The 22,561-nt window shown below is 35.4% G+C and overlaps 4 protein-coding genes across 6 annotated transcripts; 3 read left to right on the plus strand and 1 right to left on the minus strand.

The window, feature by feature from the left end:
• The first annotated feature begins 391 nt into the window (after positions 1–391).
• LOC117925455 (blue copper protein-like) lies at positions 392–1,678 on the plus strand. Its single transcript, XM_034844465.1, has 3 exons — positions 392–729; positions 817–1,170; positions 1,253–1,678. The coding sequence occupies exons 1-3, from the start codon at positions 543–545 to the stop codon at positions 1,624–1,626; spliced, it is 915 nt and encodes a 304-aa protein (XP_034700356.1). The 5' UTR covers positions 392–542; the 3' UTR covers positions 1,627–1,678.
• Positions 1,679–3,528: 1,850 nt separating this feature from the next.
• LOC117925728 (blue copper protein-like) lies at positions 3,529–4,894 on the plus strand. Its single transcript, XM_034844817.1, has 3 exons — positions 3,529–3,806; positions 3,911–4,234; positions 4,341–4,894. Exons 1-3 carry the CDS (start codon positions 3,626–3,628, stop codon positions 4,730–4,732), a joined length of 897 nt encoding a protein of 298 aa, XP_034700708.1. The 5' UTR covers positions 3,529–3,625; the 3' UTR covers positions 4,733–4,894.
• Positions 4,895–14,879: 9,985 nt separating this feature from the next.
• Positions 14,880–22,291, minus strand: LOC117925401. Of its 3 annotated transcripts, XM_034844401.1 has the most exons (5): positions 21,837–22,291; positions 21,633–21,747; positions 21,153–21,267; positions 20,018–20,968; positions 14,880–16,397 (listed from the first exon to the last, which is right to left on the minus strand). In XM_034844401.1, exons 1-4 carry the CDS (start codon positions 21,935–21,937, stop codon positions 20,025–20,027), a joined length of 1,275 nt encoding a protein of 424 aa, XP_034700292.1. In that variant the 5' UTR covers positions 21,938–22,291; the 3' UTR covers positions 14,880–16,397; positions 20,018–20,024. The 3 variants fall into 3 exon arrangements, with proteins under 3 accessions (XP_034700292.1, XP_034700291.1, XP_034700293.1); XM_034844400.1 differs by lacking the exon at positions 14,880–16,397 and having other exon boundaries at positions 19,830–20,968; positions 21,837–22,290; XM_034844402.1 differs by lacking the exons at positions 14,880–16,397; positions 21,837–22,291 and having other exon boundaries at positions 19,830–20,968; positions 21,655–21,741.
• On the plus strand, positions 15,445–16,332 carry LOC117925404 (umecyanin-like). The gene is made up of 2 exons (XM_034844403.1): positions 15,445–15,651; positions 15,938–16,332. The coding sequence occupies exons 1-2, from the start codon at positions 15,471–15,473 to the stop codon at positions 16,216–16,218; spliced, it is 462 nt and encodes a 153-aa protein (XP_034700294.1). The 5' UTR covers positions 15,445–15,470; the 3' UTR covers positions 16,219–16,332.
• Positions 22,292–22,561: the final 270 nt, after the last annotated feature.

Genomic DNA, 22,561 nt, shown 5'->3' on the forward strand with positions numbered 1-22,561 from the left:
GATAGGCCATGGCCATCAGTTGTACCAAAGTCAATATGTCTCATTAAGGTTTAGGGTTTTGGTGGAAATAAAGGGAGAGTCCCCATTGGAGATAGGCCATGGCCATCAGTTGTATCAAAGTCAATATGTCTCATATTTTCTCGTGACAGAAGAATCAGTGAAGCTTAAACCCAGTTGATATATAATTGGGAGGAAAAATAGACCAATTTATTGGGAGTAAAATATTTTGATGTAAAGAAGACCTTCGAGAAGTTCTAATAAAATATGAGATAATGTGGGGGTTCCACACGCAAATAGAACTTTCCCTGAAGTCCAAAAATACTCAAGACTCTTGAGACGGATGCAATTTCTGGCCGTCCATACTGGAAATTGAAGCTGAAGTATCGTAGGAAATTCAGTAGAACAGAGCAGGGCCACCCAAGATACATATTCTTCCCCCATTTTTCTAGCTCTATAAAAAGGACAGAAGCCAACTCCTCTTTCACTCCTCTGTTTCAAACTTCAATACAAATAAATACAAAAACACAGAATAATACAAAGATATGACTACAAAGATCAGAGCAGCCCTTGTGGTGGTGGCACTGGCTGCACTCTTACACACTGCAGTGGTGGTGGCACAGACTACTCATGTTGTTGGTGATAGCTTGGGGTGGCTGGTGCCTCCCGGCGGCCCCATCGCCTACGCCACCTGGGCTGATACCCAGACTTTTGTGGTTGGCGACATATTAGGTAACACTTTGATTGAAAGCTAATAAATTCTATATGGGTGTTTGATTTTTTTGGGGGCTTATGTGATACTCTTGTTTTTGAATTCAGTGTTCAATTTCACTACTGGAGAACAAGATGTAGCTAGAGTTAGCAAGGAAAGTTTCGATTCCTGCAACTCCACCAACCCAATCTCCCTCAAAACAACTGGTCCGGCCAACTTTACTTTGGACACGGTGGGGGATTACTATTTCATTGGCACTATGGACAGGCACTGCCCATTGGGACAAAAGCTAGCCATTAAGGTGATTGATTCTTCTTCAGGGCCCAGTCCTCCTCCTTCTCCACGCTCGCCGGTGACCTACACTGTAGGAGACATATTGGGTTGGGTCGTCCCTCCTCTTGGTGAAGTTGCCTACTCTACTTGGGCTTACAACAAGATCTTCATCGTCGGCGACAGTCTCGGTAAGAAACCGGAAATAACACCTCTTCTCCCTCTCCTTTTCTCTCTCTTTCTCATGGTTTTTCTTTCTCCGTTTTGGTGCAGTTTTCAACTTCATCAACGGAACACAGGACGTAGCGGTGGTGACAAAGGAGGCTTACGACTCCTGCAACACCAGCAGCACCATCGCCGTCTACGCCACCAGTCCAACGACCATCACTCTCACCACCACCGGCATGCACTACTTCACTTCCACCTACGAGCTCCACTGCGGCTTAGGTCAAAAGCTAGCCATTAACGTCATCGCCAAAAGCACCACCCCATCTCCGTCAGGCGCAGCCACTCCACCATCCAGCTCCGTCGGCGCTTCTCCCAGTGCAGGTGGACCCACAGCTCCTCCCCCATCCAGTTCAGCCCCGTCCCAGATCGTCGCCGGAGCTATCGCTTTGTTATCTATTGCCGTAGCTTTCCTGCACTAAATTCTAGCATTTACTCTTGTTGAAATTTATATACCATGACTTTGTCTTTCAAGAAAAATATAATTACTCTCCCATTCAACTAATACCATAAGCTCTGTTTAAAAATACAAGTCCTCTTGAATTTTGACGTTCAAGATTTTGTGGGACAACCTCCCAAATTGATTAATAGGAAAAATGCCATAATGTACAACATTTTAATAAAAGAAAAAATGCAAAAATAAATAAAAATATCATTGTTATTAAAATGATAAAATATTGATTTGTGCTCCAAATCAAAATAAAAATAGAAAAACAATGTTAGAAAATTATAATATATCATTATCTATTAAAAAAATATAAAGGAAATTATAAATACATCTTCCTAAACTCTCTTTGCATTCACCCTATTTTGTCATCCACTTAAAAACTTACAAACTTTTAAATATATGTACCCTACAATTTTAAAAAACCCAAAACATTCTTCTCATTATTCTTTCCCTAAACTCTTTTTCTTTTATCTTTCAACTCATTGCTTTTCAACTACAAATCATCTAGTTTGAAGTTTATTTGACATTAGAAAACTATTGTAGTTATGTTCCTATCTAATTTCGTGTTTTTCTTTTTTTGTATTTTATATGAATATATCTAATTTTGTATTTTATAAAAATTATTGAAAAGACAATTAGAAAAAATATAAGTGTAATTTATAAGTGAGGAATCATGAAAACCTCCAATGTAAATGGAGTAAAAAAATAAAAAAATAAAACTCAAACTCGTGGTGTCCAACCCTAGAAGATTGGACATAACTAAGATTTGGACATAAAATGAGATGTTTGATTCTCAAAGGTCAAACATAACCGAGATGTTCAATCCTCGAACATCAAAGATAACTAAGATGTCTAGTCCAAAAAGATCGGACATAAGTGACATGTTGGATCCTTGAAAATCAAACATAACTGAGATGTCTGGTTCTCGAAGGTTGGATATAACTGAGATATCCAATCCTTCAACTCCAAACATCTCAGCTATGTTGGATCCTTGAGTGTCTATGTTCGGTTTTTTAGGACCGAACTTTTTTTTTTCTTTTTGTATTGAAGGGTAAGTTAGGGATTTCACCAAGAGACATTTATGTTTTAAAAGTTTTCATTAAAAGACGAAACCTAAAGGAAGTTCAGGGATGCATTTATAAACTCTCTCAAAAGGAGAGATAGATAAAATATTTTTTAAAACTCTAGGTAGGATAAAAGTTGAATGGATGAAAAAATAAATATGAAGTGGGGTACTCTGTCTTTCTATATTTTAAATTTTATATTAACTTTTCTAGCCTTTTATTGTTATAACCATTATGTTAAAAATATTAAAATGAGTTTAAAAGGGTAAGTTAAAATATCAAACAAATATAAAGATTAAATAAAAAAGAAAAATAAATATATAAAAAAATAACAGTTTTGCATTTATGGAGATATTATTTTAATTCAAAAAGGATAATATATTTTTGGAGATAATTAGGGAAGTTGATGGAAAATATTACCGGTAAAATTAATAACCAAACACCGACTTTAAGCACTAAATTAAACTAATGACAACCAAATTCCATTCAGACATCCTAAAAAAAAATTCTAATTTTTTAAATTAAGATTATATAGAAATAGAAAAAGCGAAAAGACACGTGCCGAGTCAACTGTAAAAGTCAAAAATAGATGGTGCGTTCTAACGCGGCAATAAGTACTTGTGGAAAGTCCCAATTCTCGGCTGCCAAACACGAATCGGCCTATTCCTGGTATAGGGCCCAGCCAGCCATCATCCAACCTCATTCGTTGTAACAACGGCAGTCTTGGTCGTCCATGTGCTCTCCATCCAACGGCCAGATCTACAAAGACTCGGGCCAGCCTTGGCGCTATTTATATGGATTGGAGACAGGTCCATTTTCCATCAATCTTGAGCTCTTCTTCCTCGGCCAAAAACAGAGACAGTTCCGAGAGAGGGGGCGACCTGAGATTTCAGAGAACACAAGGCAACAATGGCGAGAAGATTCAGTACTGTTGTTTTTGCAGTGATGGTGGTGGCAGCTCTGGTACAGAGCTCGAAGGCCGAGACACACGAGGTGGGTGATGACCTGAAGTGGACAGTCCCTTCAAACGGTTCTGTCGCTTACCAGAACTGGGCCGCCGGCGAGACATTCCTTCTCGGAGACGTTCTCGGTACACAAACAAACTCATTTATGCTTTTCTCTTTCTTATATAAAAGAAGTGGTGGATTGTATTGATTTGATTTGTTTTGTTTTGTTTTGTGTTTTGGGTTGTAGAATTTGAATTTACTACTGGGGCACATGATGTGGCGAAGGTTACCAAGGCTGCCTTCGATGCCTGCAATTCCACGAATCCCATCTCCCATAAAACCACAGGTCCTGCAAACTTCACTCTTGATACTTCCGGTGAGCATTATTTCATCTGCACCGTGGGCACCCACTGTAGCTTGGGTCAGAAGCTGGCCGTCAACGTCTCTGCTGCCAGAGCTGAGACTGAGTTCACCGTCGGAGACTCTTTGGGTTGGACTGTTCCTTCGGGCGGTGCCGTTACTTACCAGAACTGGGCTGCGAACAAGACCTTCGTGGTGGGAGACAGTCTGAGTAAGTTGACGGAAAAATCTAACTTTGAAGCTGGATAACCCTTCAAACGCTGTAGCGATTAAGAAATTTCTCCGGCTGACATATTCTCTGTTTGAATGTTTTGCAGAATTCAATTTCACAACCGGAGCACATGATGTTGCCAAAGTTACAAAGGCGGCGTTCACTGCCTGCAATGGCACAAACCCCATCTCCCATGAAACCGAAGGCCCTGCAGATATCGATCTTGACACCGCGGGTGAACACTATTTCATCTGCACCGTCGGTAGCCACTGCTCCCTCGGCCAGAAGTTGGCCATTAACGTCACTACCAACTCTTCCACAAGTCCAGGCACCCCTCCCTCCAGCTCCACCACTCCCACATCACCGTCCCCCTCAGGTGGTCCATCACAATCCCCTTCAGGTTCTACCACCCCTCCTTCACCAGGCTCTGCTCCCTCTTTCGCCGTCGCCGGATTATCTGCTACCCTCTTGTCCGTTGCAGCTGCATTGTTGTATTAGATGATTCTACCATAAAAGAAAAACAGGGCTTGCTAGCTAGCGTGATTCATTTTGATGTGATTTTTCAAAGAGAATAAGACTGTTTTTTTTCCATGTTTCAGCTACTGTTTGTGATTCATGTATCATTATCTTCAATATAAAATATTAAATTCATACTCCATACTTTCAAATTTCCTTCTTCACTCTTCCATCACTCCTTGTCTGGTTTCAAAAGTCCTTGACGACTGCCCGATTTGAACACGTCGACAAAACCACCATTCTCATCTACAATGACTGAATGGGTCTTGAAAAGTTGGACCATTTTCCTTCGATTCCTTAAATCCATGCGCAGACGTAGGGCCACTTGTAAGATGTACCTCCCTCCATGAACTGACAATGTAAAACCGAGAAATAGTGGCCGTGGCCGCGGCTGCATCATTATGACGACCTAGTTAGGCAAATTAAATTCTCAACCACTATAAATTTCATATAAATTTTTTTTTAATATTATATAAATATGAATTTTTTTTAATCAATTTAAAAAATAAGACTTCATTTCAACTTTGATACTATATAATATGATAAGTTCGAAGATCACCGCACATTAAAAGACAAATTTCAAAATCCTTATTTTGAAAATAATTGATAACCAAATATTTTTCTATAAAACCCTTTTTTTCTCTCTCTCAATCATCGATTACGAAAGAACTAAATATCAAAATTTACTAGAATGAATTCCATTCTTGAGCCAAATCCCATCTTAAATCTAAAATATTTTTTGGAAGACTCGTACGTCTTTGTCCAAAGCACGGAAAGCAAACGAATAAAAAAGTGGGCACGTGGAAAGAAGTGAAGACAACGTGTGTGAGTAAATTTTTACGAAGGAAGCAACTCAGCAAGTTCTCGAAACGTGGAAACTTTGACCCCCACTTAGACGTTTTTTTTGTTTTTTTCTTCCAAATGAAAGTAGGTAAACGACAAGGCCCATTACCAACCACATGCATGATGAATTCCGCTTTTATTTTATTTCATAATAATTAGTAAAATAAAGCATCACCTTTTTAATTTAGTAATAATAATGTCGGTAAGGATTGACGAGTTTCAAAAAGGTAGATAAAGATAGAATTAATTAGTTAAAAGGAATAAAATAAATTTTATATTTATATTTTTTTATAGAAATAATTTATTTTTTAAATATTTTATAAGAAAAGAATAAAAATATTTTAATTAAATAAAAATAGATAAAAAATTGAATTTTTCAACTACTCTTTCAACCATGAAATTATGTCTACTGCAAGTCTGCAACGCCGGATTGGAATTAAAGTGAGTGTCGAAAGTGTGGGGTTTGGAAGGTGTGAATTAAAAGCGGGGTGCGGTCAATTTCCACACTGCCCCAATTTTTAAATTTTTCTAAGTCTAATCCTTTAAATTTGGGTCAACGTTATTGGCCGTACATTTGGGGGAAAAGATCTTCTATTTTGTACATGCTTCCGGAAAACCCGAAAATATATGATGAGGAGCGCTCACATACTCTACCTTTCACATTGGAAAAGTCTAATGCCAAATATAAAAAATTTGAAAATAGTGAAGAAAGTGACAAACATATGTGATACTTCATACTTTTTTTTTTCTTTTTTTTTTTTTCAAAATTTTAAAAGTAGGTAGAGGATTTTATTCATCCACCGTCTACCCTTTGTTGAATGTCTAGGAATGCCTTGGGCTTGATTGGAGATTGTTATTTTATTCTTAATATATATATATATATATATATATATATATATATATATATATATATATATATAGTGTTTGAATTTGGAAAATATATTTGATGATTCTTGAGAGAAAATAGTTTTTGAAAATAGATTTGTGGTGTTTTTTGGTTTTTCTTATAAAATATTCGAATCAATAATTAAAAATATGGAAAACACTTTACAAATTTTTATATTATAAATAAGTAAATTGTATCTTCATGAAAAAATAAAAAAATAAAAAAACTATTTTATATAATTGAGTTTCAAATAAAATTTTATTTTTAAAAATAATTGAGAACTATTTTTTATTTGAGAACTGTTTTCAAAAACATTACTATGTGAAACCTTTGAACATATTTGGAAAGTGTTTTAAAAAACTATTTTTTGTTTGCAAATAAAAACACTGAAAAACATATTTGGCAATTATTCTTTGTAATTTCAAAGTTTTTTCTCAAATTGGTGATTTTAGAAAACAATAGGAAATTGTTTTCCAAGTTGAACAATTTCAACACAAAAAAAACAAAACAAAACAAAGTCACAAACCCTTAAAGAGATTCATTATGCAACAAATTGAACTAAACACCAAATCAATCTCACCACTCTCATTTGACTACCTAGAAAAAGGTAAAAAAATTTCCTTTTTCCTTCTCCAAATGAGAGAATAGATCGACAACAGTGTTAGTCATGGAGGATGGTGACAACCCCGCAATTTAAACTTCACATAGATCGGGCAACGAAGATGGGTATGACCCTAGACTATATTTAGATAAGAAAATATGTGTGGTGGGGGAAGGGGGAGGAAGAGAAAGAGAGAGAGAGATAGAGTGGAGGAAACAAAGGGGAGAGAGAAAGAAAGAGAGATGAGTAGGAGAAACAAAGGTGATGAGAAGAAAGATGGAGTAAAGAGAGGGAGTGCAAAGGCAAAGGTGATGACAAAAGAAAGGGAGTGAGATATCATGAGAGAAATCCTAGATAGGGAAAAAGAAAGTGTTCATAAGAAAAAATAAAATAAAATTGAGGGTAACGAGTGGATAATGAAAAAAGTTTAAAAAAAAAACAATTTTATTGTGAATGAGTAGTGAATGATCACATTGAAGTTTACAAATATCCCCTTTAGGGCTCTAACTAAAGGAAACCACTAGTATCATAACACTAAAAAATATATTTACAAATGTAACTTCATGCACTATAATGGACACATACCCCATCTTGGAACCTTAATTTGTCTTCTTTATTTTGCTCACCATGAGTACCTACCTTTATAGCTTGTCCTTGGTCAACAACAAAATATTTATCATTTATTATTTTTTTTTGTTATGTTTGTCCTCATTGCTCATCCTCCCAAGGACTAAGATGGGGGTTCAAAGGCGTCTTGGGATTTATGTTGGTTTTTATTCTCCATTTATCATTCAACATATGGAACCCTACATGAGTAATGTTTTGACGACACATTTTGATGATGTCCATTTTGATGAGATAATCTTCCCATTGTTAGGGAAAAGAAAACATGTTCTAGAAGAATGGGGTGATATTATTTGCAATGCATGGAATTTATCTCATCTTGATCCTAGTAGATTATTCAATTGTAAAGACTTGCAAATCAATTACTAGATGTCTTCAATGATGCAAAGAAAGTGACAGTTATATATATTAACCGTAAATACTCCAATGTTAATTGATATCTTTGTAAGACAATTAACTAATGAATCTAAGGCAAATTTGAAGCATAGTTGACCTATCAACTTATAAGATAGTTCCTTGGAAAATGAATACATAAGGAAAAACACAAAAAAAGTTGACACTCTTAAAGAAGTTGCATTTAAAATAGGCTTTTAAAAATAATTGATAAATTCCAAGTTGAAAAACAAATAAGTTCTAAAAAGACATAGATTAAAAAGATAGAACCCTAAGAGGCACAAATTATACACTTAACTCCTTAAAAGGTATGGGTCCCTAATAATAATGAGATCTCAATTGATTATTTATATATAAGAGAAAATTTGGATTGAAATACCCTTATTATTGATAGTATATTCTCTTTTCAAGTGGTCATTGATGTTAAAATAAAGCTCTTAAAAACATGACATGATGTAATAAACATGTAGATTTTTATTATTTATTTAATAAAGTTTTAATTTACTTCTATCTATCTTATTTTCATGCATTATATCTTATAAACACTTTGGCTTGTATTTTTTGCATTGCACATGACTTGAGTACATTCAAAAGATCCAAGTCATGGGTTCATTACAAATAGATGATTAGTTCATAATTGGTTTGTGCGTTTAGACAACTCATTAGAAGCTATAGTATACCAGCTCTTAATTGGAGAGATGATTAGTCTTGGTTATTGAAATAAGTTTCTTATGGTGAATACACTAGTGTGTAATAACTATTGGACATGACATACGATGGGTCATAACTTAAGAATATCAAGTTGTCATGACTTCACAAAACTACTTTATTATGTTGTCTCTCGACCTTGAAATAATATTGAACTTGTGCTAAAGTTAATAATGTCTTTGGCCTACGGGTGAGATCGTAAACTTATCATATATTTTTCTATTGATTAGGTCACTATTGATGGAAACCGATAGTAATAGGTATTCTAAATAGAGACACTATGATATTCCGTGAGACTGGAATAGAATGTCTTTTTAAGTGATTCAAAGAAGGTGTGTTCATATAAACTATGGTCATCGTAGTTACTTAAATAGAATTTGGCATTAGCTTTTTGAGAGTTAAGACATGTTAGTTGAATAGACAATAAGAGGATTTGTAAGTCAAAGATTATAGAGGTTGTCTTGAAATATTGTTAGCTTTCACTTTATTTGACTAGGATACCGGTTTATGGAGAGACTGAACGCAATGGATAGTAGGTCGTGGACCCAAGCATGTGATGTTTCATTGTTATTTACATAAACTAGTAGAATTCGGTTAATTCTTTATAGTAGAATGTTAAATCAACTTTAAAATTAGATTATGAGGAAACCAATACTCCTATGGATTTCAATGGTCTCTGCTCTAAGCTCATATACCTTGTTGGCACGAGTTATGAAAATCGAATTGACTCTATATTCATTTTTGTGCATAAGGATATTTTGGTAATTACACAAGGTTGTATAGGGGTAAATGAATAAGGTCTTTGGATTGAGCTAATTGATTAATTAATAGGTCCTATTGAGTTAATTAATCAATTAAAACCCGTTTTGGGTTAGATTAAGTGACTTAAGCCCTTAGTGGGCTCAAGTCACTTAAACCCAGTGGAAACCTTACAAATACCCCCTTAAGGGTTGCCATGACTTTTTCTAAAGAGTTGTCTTTCACCTTTGAAGAGAGAGAGTCATAGCCTCCACCATTTTTTTCATCCCACCAGAAATATGTCAAGATCAAGGTTCAAGTCATTGAGTGGAAGACTTTGGGTTTATGAGACTTTTGCAACTTTGTTCTTCATTTTCACCATGTGAATTCAATTAGGGAACATTTGAATTTAAAGTATGTTTTTCGTTAAAATTTTCTAAATTCATTTACAGTTTAAAAATGCATTTTTTCTACTATGCATAAAATTTAGAGGGAGAGAGAGTGATGAGTAGGAGAAACAAAGGTGATGAGAAGAAAAAGAGAGTAAGGAGAAAGGTGAAAAGGCAAAGATGATGACAAAAGAGAGGGAGAGAAATATCATGAAAGAAATCCTAGATAACAAGAAAAAAAAAATTTGAAGGTAACAAGTGGGTAGTGAAAAAAAAAATTTTAAAAACAATTTTGTTGTAAATGAGTAGTGAATGATCACATTAAAGTTTAGTTATAAACTTTCATTAACTCATCTTAAAGATGAATAATGGAAGGGTATTTGTGAAACTTATAAAAGACTTATCAAACCTGGTGTAAGGGACAACTCCAACAAGAAAAGTCTTTTTCAACTTCTTTCTTTGATTCTCTTACTTTATTCTTTTTATACATTTCTAAGAGAATTTATATATTTTCTCTATTCTTCTTTATCGTTTGCATTTCATTTATACTCTTTTTATAACATGTTATTAACATGAATTGCTATGAAGATAATTCTCTAATCTTGAACTTGAAGTTATTAAAAATTATGTGTACTAAAAAATTAATCACGCAATGAAATCAGTCAATCATGCACTCAAAATATCATAAAAAACACTCATGCACTCAATATCAAAAATCGATCACCTACTAAAAATCAAATAATAAATCAAAGTTCATCTAACCTAAAAACATGCAATCAAAATCAAAATCAAACCTAATACACTAAAAACAACAAAACCTAAACAAAAGACGAACTCACTAGAAAAAAACAAAAATCTAAACCTAGACCTAGAGCCACTAAGAAAAACATCACCCTAGGGATTCATATAATCTCTTTAAGATATATCTCTAACAGAAGTCCAAAAATAGTGATAAGGTGAGTGATAGTAGACCACCAACAAAACTCAATAAAAGCTCAAAATCATATTAAGTGTACAAAGATGGATCGTAGATGAGAAATGACAAATATTGGATAACATGTACCAAGATGATAAAATGAAAGGTCAAGTTATCATTCTCTGTTTACTAATCACCGTGATATTATAGCATTTCTACAAATAAACATTTATCGTGTTTGAGATTTAGTCTTATGGGAATATGAAAGATAATTAGTATCTACATATCCAATCAATAGTAGTTTCGATTCTCTTGAATAGGATAAACTTATATAAAGTTATCTTAATTATAGAGTATGGTTTTTCATAGTTAATACCCAATCTTTATAAGAAACCTTAAGCTATGATTCTCACTTTATATCTAGTGATCTTAATTTTCTCATTCTATTTGCTTACAAATACCTAGTTGAATTTGATCAACTTGACACATTCAGACGCCCAAACTACCAATCCAAATATTTCTTATTTTGTTAATAATTCTAACCTTGCCTAAACAACTTCTTTCCATTTTGATCAATATTTTCTATGTTGGAATTCTTCCACACTCTATGGTTCAATTTATATCATTTCTTATTATGTCAATTGATAGGAAAAACCCATATTGCTTTGTTTCCCAAGCCCAGATCAGGTTAGGAACATGTTTGATTATCCTAGGTTTTTCTAAATTTTATACACAATAGAAAAAATGCATTTTTAAACTATAAATGAATTTAGGAAATTCTAACGAAAAACATATCTTAAATTCAAATGTTCCCAAATCGAATTAACATGGTGAAAAGGAAAAACAAAGTTGCAAAAGTCTCATAAACCCAAATTCTTTCACTTAATGACTTGAACCTGATCTTAACATACTTCTAGTGATGATGGAAAAATGGTGGAAGCTACAACTCTTTCTCTTTAAAGGTGAAAGACAACTCTTTAGAAAAAGTTATGGTAACCTTAAGGGGGGTATTTATAAGGTTTCCACTGGATTTAAGTGACTTGAGCCCACTAAGGGCTTAAGTCACTTAATCTAACCCAAAACGGGTCTTAATTGATTAATTAATTCAATAAGACCTATTAATTAATTAATTAGCTAAATCCAAAGACCTTATTCACTTACCCCTATACAACCTTGCGTAATTACCAAAATATTCTTATGCACAAAAATGAATCTAGAGTCAATCTGATCTTCATAACTCGTGTCGACAAGGCATATGAGCTCAAAGTAAGGACCATTGAGAGCCATAGGAGTATTGGTTTCCTCATAATCTAATTCTAAAGTTGATTTAACATTCTACTATAAAGAATCAACTGAACTCCACTATCTTATGTAAATAACAATGAAACACCATGTGCTTAGGTCCATAACCTACTATCCATTGCGTTTAGTCTCTCTATGAACTGGTTTCCTAGTCAAACTATCAGCATTTCAAGACAACCTCTACAAATTCTATTTAAGTAACTACGATGACCATAGTTTATATGAACACACTTCCTTTGAATCACCTAAAGAGACATTCTATTTCAGTCTCATGGAATATCATAGTTCCTCTATTGAGAATACCTATTATTATCAGTTTCCATTAATAGTGACCTAATTAATAGAAAAATATATGATAAGTTTAGGATCTCACCCGTATGTCAAATACACTATTAACTTTAGCACAAACTCAATATTTTCTCAAGGTCGAGAGACAACATAATAAAGTAACTTGGTGAAGTCATGACTATTTAATAGTTTTAAGTTATGACTCACCGTATATCCTATCCAATAGTTATTACACACTAATGTACTCACCATAAAAAAATTATCTCGATAACTAAGACTAGTCATCCCTCAAATTTGCCTAAACGCACAAACCAGTTATGAACTAATCATCTATTTGTAATGAACCCATGACTTAGATCTTTTGAATGTACCCAAGTCATGTACAATACAAAAAATACAAGCCAAAGTGCTTATAAGATATAATGCATAAAAATAAAATAGATAAAAGTAAATTAGAACTTTATTAAATAAATAATAAAAATCCACATGTTTATTACGTCATGTCATGTTTTTAAGAGTTTTATTCTAACATCAATGACCACTTGAAAAGAGAACATACTATCAATAATAAGGGTATTTCAATCCCATTTTTCTCTTATATATAAATAATCAATTGAGATCTCAGTATTGTTAGGGACCCATACCTCTTTAGGAGTTAAGTGTATAATTTGTGCCTCTTAGGGTTCTATCTCTTTTTAGAACTTATTTTTTTTTCAACTTGGAACTTATCAATTATTTTTAAAAACCTATTTTAAATGCAACTTCTTTAAGAGTGTCAACTTTTTTTATGTGACTTTCCTTATGTATTCCTTTTCCAAGGAACTATATCTTATAAGCTGATAAGTCGACTATGCTTCAAATTTGCCTTTGATTCATTCGTTAATTGTCCTACAAAGATATCAATTAGCACTGGAGTATTTGCAATTAATATATATAACTTTGCCACTTTCTTTGCATCATTGAAGACATCTAGTAATTGATTTGCAAGTCTTTACAAATAAATAATCTACTAAGATCAAGATGAGATAAATTCCATGCATTGCAAATAATATCAACCCATTCTTCTAGAACATGTTTTCCTTTCCCTAACAATGGGAAGATTATCTCATCAAAATGGACATCATCAAAATGTGTCGTAAAAATGTTACTCATGTAGGGTTCCATATGTTGAATGATAAATGGAGAATAAAAACCAACATAAATCCCAAAACGCCTTTGAAGCCCCATCTTAGTCCTTGGGAGGAGGAGCAATGAGGACAAACATAACAAAAAAAAAAAAAAATTAAATAAATACTTTGTTGTTGACCAAATACAAGCTATAAAGGTAGGTAGTAGGTACTCATGGTGAGTAGAAGGAAGAAGACAAATTTAGGTTCCAAGATGGAGTATGTGTCCATTATAGTGCATGAAGTTACATTTGTAAATATATTTTTTAGTATTATGATACTAGTGGTTTCCTCTAGTTAGAGCCCTAAAGGGGATACATATGTTGTTTTACCTTCATATAAGTTTGTTAAAGTCTTGGCATACATTTCTTTAATACCTAAGGTTTCATAGATAGTTGCTAGTGACTTACGCTTTCATAGGTGGAAGCATCCACTTAGTACTTTGGTTGAGAGTAAGGGTTATCCCCAATATGTCATGGTGGGAGATGAGAAGTCACTTTCCTTGAGATGAGCAAATAATTGATTTCACCTTCATTTATGAAATAAGTTGTTTGAGCTTGGTATCCTGACGTTAGATATTGTTTATACTCTTTTTAAAATGTTTATTTGAACAATCTTCAGATGTTTTATATCTGTTTGAGTCAGGGTTCAAGGAGATTAATTAAGCTTCATGCACCTTGATGGTGAGCTTGGCTTGTCCCCATCAGTGGGCTTAAATTGACTAAAATTTATAAAAATATAAATATATATAATATAATTTATCATATTTGATAATAATATGGTATGCGTCGATAAAAAATATAAATTTGATAAATGTACATTGATTATTAAATTACATAAAATATTATTAAATATTTGATAATAATATTATGATATTTGATTATAATATGTCTAAATTCTAAACTATATTTAATATTAAAATTATGATATAATTAATTCAATAGTATTAAATGATATAAAATAAATGATGATAAATGTATAAATTTTTAATAGTTAATTAATATATTAATGATATTAAAAACACTATGAAGAAAATTATCATAATAATTTTTACATTTTTACTAAACAAATTAAATGAAATGTTTTCATTGAATTATAAAATAATTATAATTAATTTGTTCTTTAAAATATTATTTTAATATTTTATTTATACAACAACGTTTAATATATATATATATTTGGTGCATAATATATAACAAGGGCGTAGAAAACTTGCCCAGGTACAAACGTTTAATATACAAAATCGATATTTCTTAATTTTCATATACTCTCTCCTTAATTTAAAACCTTACTCCATTAATCATCAAAAACGAATTGTCAAACTTTTTTCTCCGTCTTCCTAGTCGTTTCCCTGTCAAGATTATTATATAAACAGGCATCTCGATGCGACGACAAGAGCGAAATATAATATTTGCATCCCACATACTTTAATATCATTCAGACCACCAAGTCCGCATTAGGAGTAAAAAAAATACCAGCAGTATAAGACCAGACCCTTCGTTTGAAAGACAGCATCTCGCATCTAGAAGAAGCCCATTCAATTCAACCCCTTTCTATATCAGCGTAAACACCATGAAAGAAGAAAAATAGTATTGTTTAGAAGAAAGTTTTCCACCGTTCCACTTCAGTTACCTGTTTACTGAGGAGGTATTGCATACCATATTCATAATAGCGCGTCCTTGTAACAAGGGAAAAACCAAAAGTACTCACTGAATACGCCAAAAGCTGGAGTCAGTCAAACGCTTGATTAATTTGAACATCTCTACGAGTTTGCATATAAGCGTATGTGGACTGCATTTTTCCCTTATCCCATCACACACTACACCACTGGAAATCAGGAGCGACCTGCGGAACACACAGAGGGACATGGCGGCTCGCGTTGAAATCATCGGGTGCTTGATCGTTGTTGCGGTTCTTCTCCAGGGTGCAGCAGCAGCTGATACACACCATGTTGGAGGCAATATATCATGGTCTATTCCTGCTGAAGGCAAGTCTGCATACACGACCTGGGCTAGTGGAGAGGATTTCAAGCTTGGCGACACCATTGGTAAGCACTGGATATCTGTGGGTCCTCTCTGAATTCTGTAGGTTTTGGTCAGTTGTCCCTCCCTTCTTGCTCAGTAGAAATCAGCTAGAACTTTACAGCTCTTCCATCATGATAATCATACAATAGATCAAATAAAACCAGTAGAAGATGGATTGAATTGGAATATTATGCTTTCTTCTGCTTGTCTAGAGTCTCTGTGATTAGAGAGTTTAAATCATTCCTTCATCCATACTTGCTCACCTAATCTGCATATTTTTTTTCCCTTCTTTTTTTTCATTTTCTCTAGTGTTCAATTGGACTGGAGAACACACCGTGGCCAGGGTATCCAAGGACGTTTATGATAACTGCAACACAACCAATGTATTAGCCAATGATGTCCAAGCAAAAAGCCCAGTAAATTATACTCTGAATTCTACAGAGCCTCAGTACTTCATCTGCACCATCGGTCCACACTGCTCACTTGGCCAGAAGGTCACCATCAGCATCTCATCTGCCACATCTCTCACCGTTGGTGCTGTAACCACCATGCTCTTGGTCATGGCCATCTCTTTCTTGACTTCCATATAAATCTCCCACATTTTCTGTGTTCTGTCTTAGTGTCCTGGTACAGTAGTGGTGATCATTCACTTGAATAATGTATCTGTTTTTGGATTGAATTATAACAGTATTTAGATTTGTTTACAGCTCCTGGATTGCTAAATAATTGTGAATGACAGGAGGGTTGATTAGGTCATTCAGGATCAAATCTGCGATCACCGACAACTTTCTGATGTCAGAGTTCTAAGGGTATTCTTTTATTTACACATAAGATAATTAGGAACCCTCTTGCAGCTAAAATATGCTAAATATTAACAGCAAAGAGACATCTGATTCCATCATCATTAATTAACTTCAATGCTTGTTTGTTCAATGGTTTTAAATACTAGTCAAGTTTTTGACAGTCTAGAGCTGAAGGCCAAAGCCTTCCTAAGAAAACAATTTCAGATGGCTGAAACAGGATAGAAGAATCAGACTTCAGAAACCCTTAAAATCCAGTGGATTGTGGGACTGATTTATACTTGAGTTTGACAGATTAAGAATTCATAGGTGCAATGTAGACGTTGAATTCCAATAATCTAGATGTAGGTATCTTAAAAATCGTTATCAACGATGAATTGCAGGGATCAGATTCAGACCTGCCTAACTCATTTCATAAGTAATTCCATAATTTCAAATGACCAGCAAATATGCAAATACATAATATGTTTACGTGTATGTCTTATGTAAGCTATGAAGACACCTGGGTGCATGATATATTAAGTTAATTATTCACTATCAAATTATGTAACTTTAGTTTCTACCACATTACCACATAATCAGCATCACTATCTGGGTGGTCTGGGAGATCTTCATGGTCCTCTCTGGAGAATCCATGCATCATCCTTCGGTGTGTGAAGGACTATCTTAGCTCTTAGGTTTGGCCTAAATGGAGGAATACACTGGAGCTCCCTATGCATCTTAATACACCAAGAACTACAAAATTCGCGTCCCACCCCCTACAATTCCATTCAGGGGTGGTGGGAAAGATCACACAATTCAAGCTTTTTTTTTAACATGCTTTTCCCAGTATAATCAATAGGACCTCATAATCTCCTCTGAGCCACTATAAAGTTCCTTATCAGTGCAATGGGATGTGCCCATTTATTTATCTCTCAACTCAAAATGGGAGCACGTTTGAAATAGGATCTTAGAGAGTCTAGGAATGGGTCAGGATGCTCTTCTATTGCCTCACTATTTATTTCTAAATAGAGTAGTCTTACAAAAACTTGCCATGGTAAGAAAGAAAGGGAAACAGGCACTCCTGGAAAGTAAATACAAGAGTTGTATGCTGCATTTAGTAAAAGATAAATATGCATTGCAAATTTACAACAGCAACATCATATCTTGAAGCATCTGGTATTTCAAAGAATAGGTGCTACTAGAGGAAAAGCTTGTGTACAAACTTAGAATTTCAATTCCACTAATAAGATCGGTCATCAGACCTCTGGCTGCCAGAAAAGTTGCCCAAGCTCAACATCATAATTAAAGGGTGCCTTACACTTCCTATCCGTTGCCTCCACACTCCAATGTGAGAACATGTGAGTATATCTAAATTAATAAACATCCAATATCATATCAAAATACCTTTGTCAATATGTGAGGCAGCTTCAACCTATACATCTCATTGCCACATAATCAGTGTGGCTTACACAAAATCGAGAAACTTTACCATTCTCTGACAAAATATATCAGAATTCTATTATGCACACACAAATTCAAACATGCTCAAAATTGTGGCTTTCCAATGAAGATATTAATGACACTTTTAAACAAATGTGAAAAGCCCCTACCCCACCACCACCCAAAAAGTCTAGAGTTTAAAACCTCTTTGTCAACAAAACGAGAGTTTAAAATATTTCATTTCAACTTATATGCAAACCACTCTCTTCTCATTCACTAACAGCACAAAAAGGCCACGTCCTAAGGCACTGTACTTCTTCTCCCAATGAATCCCCAAATCCTAAAAAATTGATCCAAAGAAAGAGAACACTCTGCACCCAGAAGAGAAAAAAGATTCAATTCCCTAGCTCCCTCTGAAACAGGAAAATGAGTAAAAGATGAAGAGCTAATTCCATGTCACATTTTGCACATACAAGATTTAGTATGCTACTTCCATTCCAATTTATTAGGGCCTCTTTGATTTGGCCTTAGAGAAGTCAAACTCTTTTTTAAGCTCAATGAGAGCTTCAGAACCTGCTTAGGTAAGACTTAAAAAAGAGCTTAATATAAAAGTCAAAAAAATGTTGCTTCTCCTAGAAGTTTTATTTTGGTCCATGCAAGAAGCTAGTTCATGTTTTATGGCCTTAGTTTTGACTCCATCTTTTAGCTAAAGCCAAAACAAAAGACTATGTCCAATGGGGCCTTGATGTCATGAACAACCTTCCACATAACGATAACAACAGCAAAAAACACTAACTTGAGCAGTGAAGGAAAACTCCTTCCTCTGCTCCAGCTTCTGTATGAAGTCATCCCCGTCTGTAACAACCTTCACAAAATAAACCATATTGAAAAGAGATCGAAATGGCTCCAACCCCAATCATGTAGCAACCCTACAAACATCAGGCTACATTTCCATCCCACAAGCTAAGATCCCAAATCAAAATATCTTCATGCCACACTAAAGCCCCAAGTCTGAACTTTCAGTGGATCATCCAACCTAAAAACATCATGCTAGAAAGAAAACCTCACAATTGCAACAACAAAAGACCTCTGAACCAAACCTGCAAAATCAACCATGATCTGTCCTACACTTCCACCTGGGTCCCTTTCAACTGTTGGGTAATCCATTCCCCCTTGCACAACCATACTTCTAGACTAGATCTGGTCTCCAAAGGGTCTCTTTTTCCATCACAGGTACAGTACCATCTAGGCATTACCTATCAAAGCCTATTTACATCACACATCACATAAATGACAAATATACAAAGAAAACGCTTCACTAGTTATCACCCACTGATTTAAAAATAGACCAACAACAAACATGAGAGAAAGAAAAGGCCTTGTCTTGGCCTATTGCAAAAGAGATTTGGGCTATACCTCGTCTTAGAAGTGACCTTAATCCAATGCCACGCACTCCAGATTACCATTTACAGCTACACTCACCTCAATTCTTAGATAAATATATTCATTAATAGATGCTCAACTTGTGATGTATTTGTTCAACTGGTGTAAAGCAGTTCCTACAACATGAAGGAGCCACACAGATGGAGACTCCCAAGGATTTTCAGATTCCAGCAGGGTCCCAAATAGTGCTCTTTATGAAGTGACTTATACTAAGTGAACGAACCATCCACATGGAGGCCCCAAGCAATTTTGGATGACATTTTCAACAGACTGGTCCAAACAGTACTCAGCTGTTCTTCTAGGTTTAGAACTTTACCCCCCTTCATCCTTCCATGCTATTGTTCTATCCATGTGTTTATTTATCTATTTCAGACAGCTCTAATTCAACTTGAACTAGAGGTCATGCAATTTGATGTTATGAAGTTCATTATTCTGAATGTGAAGTAAATCTAACCCCAATAAGTGCTTCGATGGTCTAGGTAGTTTGGTTTGCCAAAGTCCTGTTTTTAGTTTATCTAGTGATCAACTGCCAGACATGAACAAAGGAAGACCTTATTTACAATTCAATTTCTTGCACTATTGCAACTCATAACTCATGATCAGCATGTGAAATTTCACAGTCAGAGCTCAATAAAAATAGGGGCCGAGGAAAAGAATTCAATAACATATTTTGAGGCAACTCAGATTTAAATGAAACATGTACGACAAAAGGTTGCCTACAAACCTGGCCTTTAAATTCGACCAGTAAAATGGTCAGATCGGATCTCTGGTGGCAAGAAAAATTGCCCACCCTCCAAATCATTATTAAAGGGTGCCTTACGCTTCCTCACTGTTGCATCCATATTCTGCCCTTCATCCCCTGAATTCCACTTATTCGAACAGGACCCAAAGGGGCTATTAGCAGTCTCACTTGGAAAGAAACAAAACCCCTTGCTTTTCCCAGGAGATAGACCACTAACCTTAGCCCCCTCTTGAGAACTACTTGAACCAACATCTTCAGTGTCAGGTGCTGAAAATTTTTCCTTTCTCATACATGGATCTGAGAACAGACCCAACTTCAAGGATAAATCGCATTCTGCCACGGGTTCCTTCCCACAAGTGCCCCTGAAATTTTCTTGAGCGTTTTTGTTCAAAACATTTTCAGTGCCATCACTGGAGAATAAGTTCTGCAAGATGATACCCATTTCAGAAGGCTCTGCAATTGATGTCCCAACTGGTGTGCCAACAAAGACACTGTTAGCATTTGCAGTTTCAGGCATTTGGAAGCCTAAATGGGACTCTTCATTTTGAAAATGAGTCCCATAATACAAGGGATAAACTGAACCAAAGTTCAATGGAGTGTTAGTTTCCACTGTCATGGATTGGTTGCCGCCAAGGGGGATGTTCTCATATGGAAAATGGAAATTACGAGTAGTAGCTAGGCTATTATTCTGAGTTACATGTCTGTCAGAATCCGAAGCCAAATGGGTTGAATCCATGTTCAATCTTCCAAAGGTTAGTTGATTGCCCACACTGGGTGGCGGTAACTGAGGGCATCGTTCACTGACAGCATTATCCAAACCTCTAGGAGAAACAGACGTGGGTTCTTGTGTTCTGTGGGTGAGGTAACTCCTTGGGTTATTGTGCCTTTGGCTTCGTGACGCTCTTACTGGAACACAACCCAGATTGAGAGCAGCTGAACAACAAAAGGAAGGAAAAAATGAGGCATAAAAATTACAAAACTATTCTATTCATTACAAACTACCTATGATTGTAAATAACATTAAGCTTGAGTTCATATACTTCAAAGATGAGAACAACCCACATTGCATGATTTGGGTACTGGATCAAGATCATCCAATAGAGGAAAAAATGGGTACCTTCAATACATGGCGGCAAAAGCTCTCCTGTTTCAGTGCTCTCATCTCTCCGAATTATCGTGTTAACGGCGTCATTCACCCGGTCCCATAGAGTTCCAAGATCCATATATTCGGTCTGAGCAATAGAAAGAAAATTACAAAACAAAAAAAAAAACAAAAAAAACTGAACATGTATGAAATACCCTCGAGTCTATAACCGTCCGTTTGGTTGCTGAGAAAACCGAGAAAATAAAATAAAATAAAATCTGGGCTCGAACCCTATGTTTTTTTTTTTTTTTTTTTTTTTTTGCAGTTCTGACTCCCAATAAAGTGAATTTAACCAAATTAAGCCAAAAAGTTGTATCAAACTCAGTTGAGGGGAGGTTTTCATTTCAGGGTTCGCAAGGATAAAAATCCACCCTTCAAATTTTAATTAATTCTTTAATCCCACATTTTCTCAGCGATTGAACGGATCCTAAAGCAAAACCAAGAAGAGAAAACCTCAGAATTGGCTTTGGAGTACATGATTTCCTCAGCTTTCAACACGACGATAGGAAGCTTTTCTTGCCATTCCCTGTTCTTTTTAGTGGCGGAGCTGTGAGTATCAGTGACGACCCTAATCAAACACATGGTGGGCATTGAGAAAGTGAACAAAGAAAACCGCCCAGAACCAAAAACCAAGAGAAAATACAGAAGACCCAGAACCTGAAAATCTGTTGAATGACGGAACCTCTCATGGGTTGGTGCCTGTCACTGTGCCAAGCCCTCCTCACACACTCATATGGCCTCGGGCCTGGTCTGGGCATCTTCAAGACTTACTGGATGAGAGCACAATACTGTAGAGATAGAGAAAGAGAGAGAGCGCGCCAGAGAGATGATGTTTTGCTAAGAAGACAATACCCCCAACATGGGTCTGTCTGAATGAGTTAACTTGAGCTTTTCGCTCTCTTTCTTTACTTCAACTTCTCAACTTCTCAACCCCAAGGGAGAAAGAGAAAGAGAGAGAAAGAGAGAGACTTGCCTTTTTAATTCGGTTGTTCGTCTAAGGTTCAATAATGCAGAGTGTTTACATGGTTTGATGTGCCCTTTTCCCGCAAAACCAAGCCCATCTCATGCCTCCCCACCCTCTCAGTACTATCGTTTTCCCTGAAGGGGTTGGGTGTGTGGGTCACTCTGGGAACAAATGGGCTACCCTACCCACTAACTTACATGTCAGTCCTGTCTTTCATGGAGCTCACACACTCCCCCCCCATCTTTCATTCCCTTTCCTTCAATCCTTAAAACACACAAAAAGGTGATTCATTTTTGGGATTAAGTCCCATAATCATGATCTAAATTAAATATCCACGTTCCACCAATTTTGCCCCTGCTCCACCCCCTTTCAAACTTGAGTGCATTCTTCATTATTGTGTTGCAATCCCCTCATAATT

Source organism: Vitis riparia, chromosome 11 (assembly GCF_004353265.1).
Source record: "Vitis riparia cultivar Riparia Gloire de Montpellier isolate 1030 chromosome 11, EGFV_Vit.rip_1.0, whole genome shotgun sequence".
Classification (NCBI taxonomy): domain Eukaryota; kingdom Viridiplantae; phylum Streptophyta; class Magnoliopsida; order Vitales; family Vitaceae; genus Vitis; species Vitis riparia.

Excerpts from the sequence above, each read along its gene's own strand:
- LOC117925728 (XM_034844817.1), top strand. The coding sequence starts at position 3,626 with ATGGCGAGAAGATTCAGTACTGTTGTTTTTGCAGTGATGGTGGTGGCA. Across the intron at positions 3,807-3,910 it reads CCTTCTCGGAGACGTTCTCG|AATTTGAATTTACTACTGGG; the intron begins GTACACAAACAA and ends TTTGGGTTGTAG. Across the intron at positions 4,235-4,340 it reads CGTGGTGGGAGACAGTCTGA|AATTCAATTTCACAACCGGA; the intron begins GTAAGTTGACGG and ends AATGTTTTGCAG.
- LOC117925404 (XM_034844403.1), top strand. The coding sequence starts at position 15,471 with ATGGCGGCTCGCGTTGAAATCATCGGGTGCTTGATCGTTGTTGCGGTT. Across the intron at positions 15,652-15,937 it reads CAAGCTTGGCGACACCATTG|TGTTCAATTGGACTGGAGAA; the intron begins GTAAGCACTGGA and ends CATTTTCTCTAG.
- LOC117925401 (XM_034844401.1), bottom strand. The coding sequence starts at position 21,937 with ATGCCCAGACCAGGCCCGAGGCCATATGAGTGTGTGAGGAGGGCTTGG. Across the intron at positions 21,268-21,632 it reads ACTCCAAAGCCAATTCTGAG|ACCGAATATATGGATCTTGG; the intron begins GTTTTCTCTTCT and ends TCTATTGCTCAG. Across the intron at positions 20,969-21,152 it reads TTTGCCGCCATGTATTGAAG|CTGCTCTCAATCTGGGTTGT; the intron begins GTACCCATTTTT and ends TTTGTTGTTCAG.
- LOC117925455 (XM_034844465.1), top strand. The coding sequence starts at position 543 with ATGACTACAAAGATCAGAGCAGCCCTTGTGGTGGTGGCACTGGCTGCA. Across the intron at positions 730-816 it reads TGTGGTTGGCGACATATTAG|TGTTCAATTTCACTACTGGA; the intron begins GTAACACTTTGA and ends TTTTGAATTCAG. Across the intron at positions 1,171-1,252 it reads CATCGTCGGCGACAGTCTCG|TTTTCAACTTCATCAACGGA; the intron begins GTAAGAAACCGG and ends GTTTTGGTGCAG.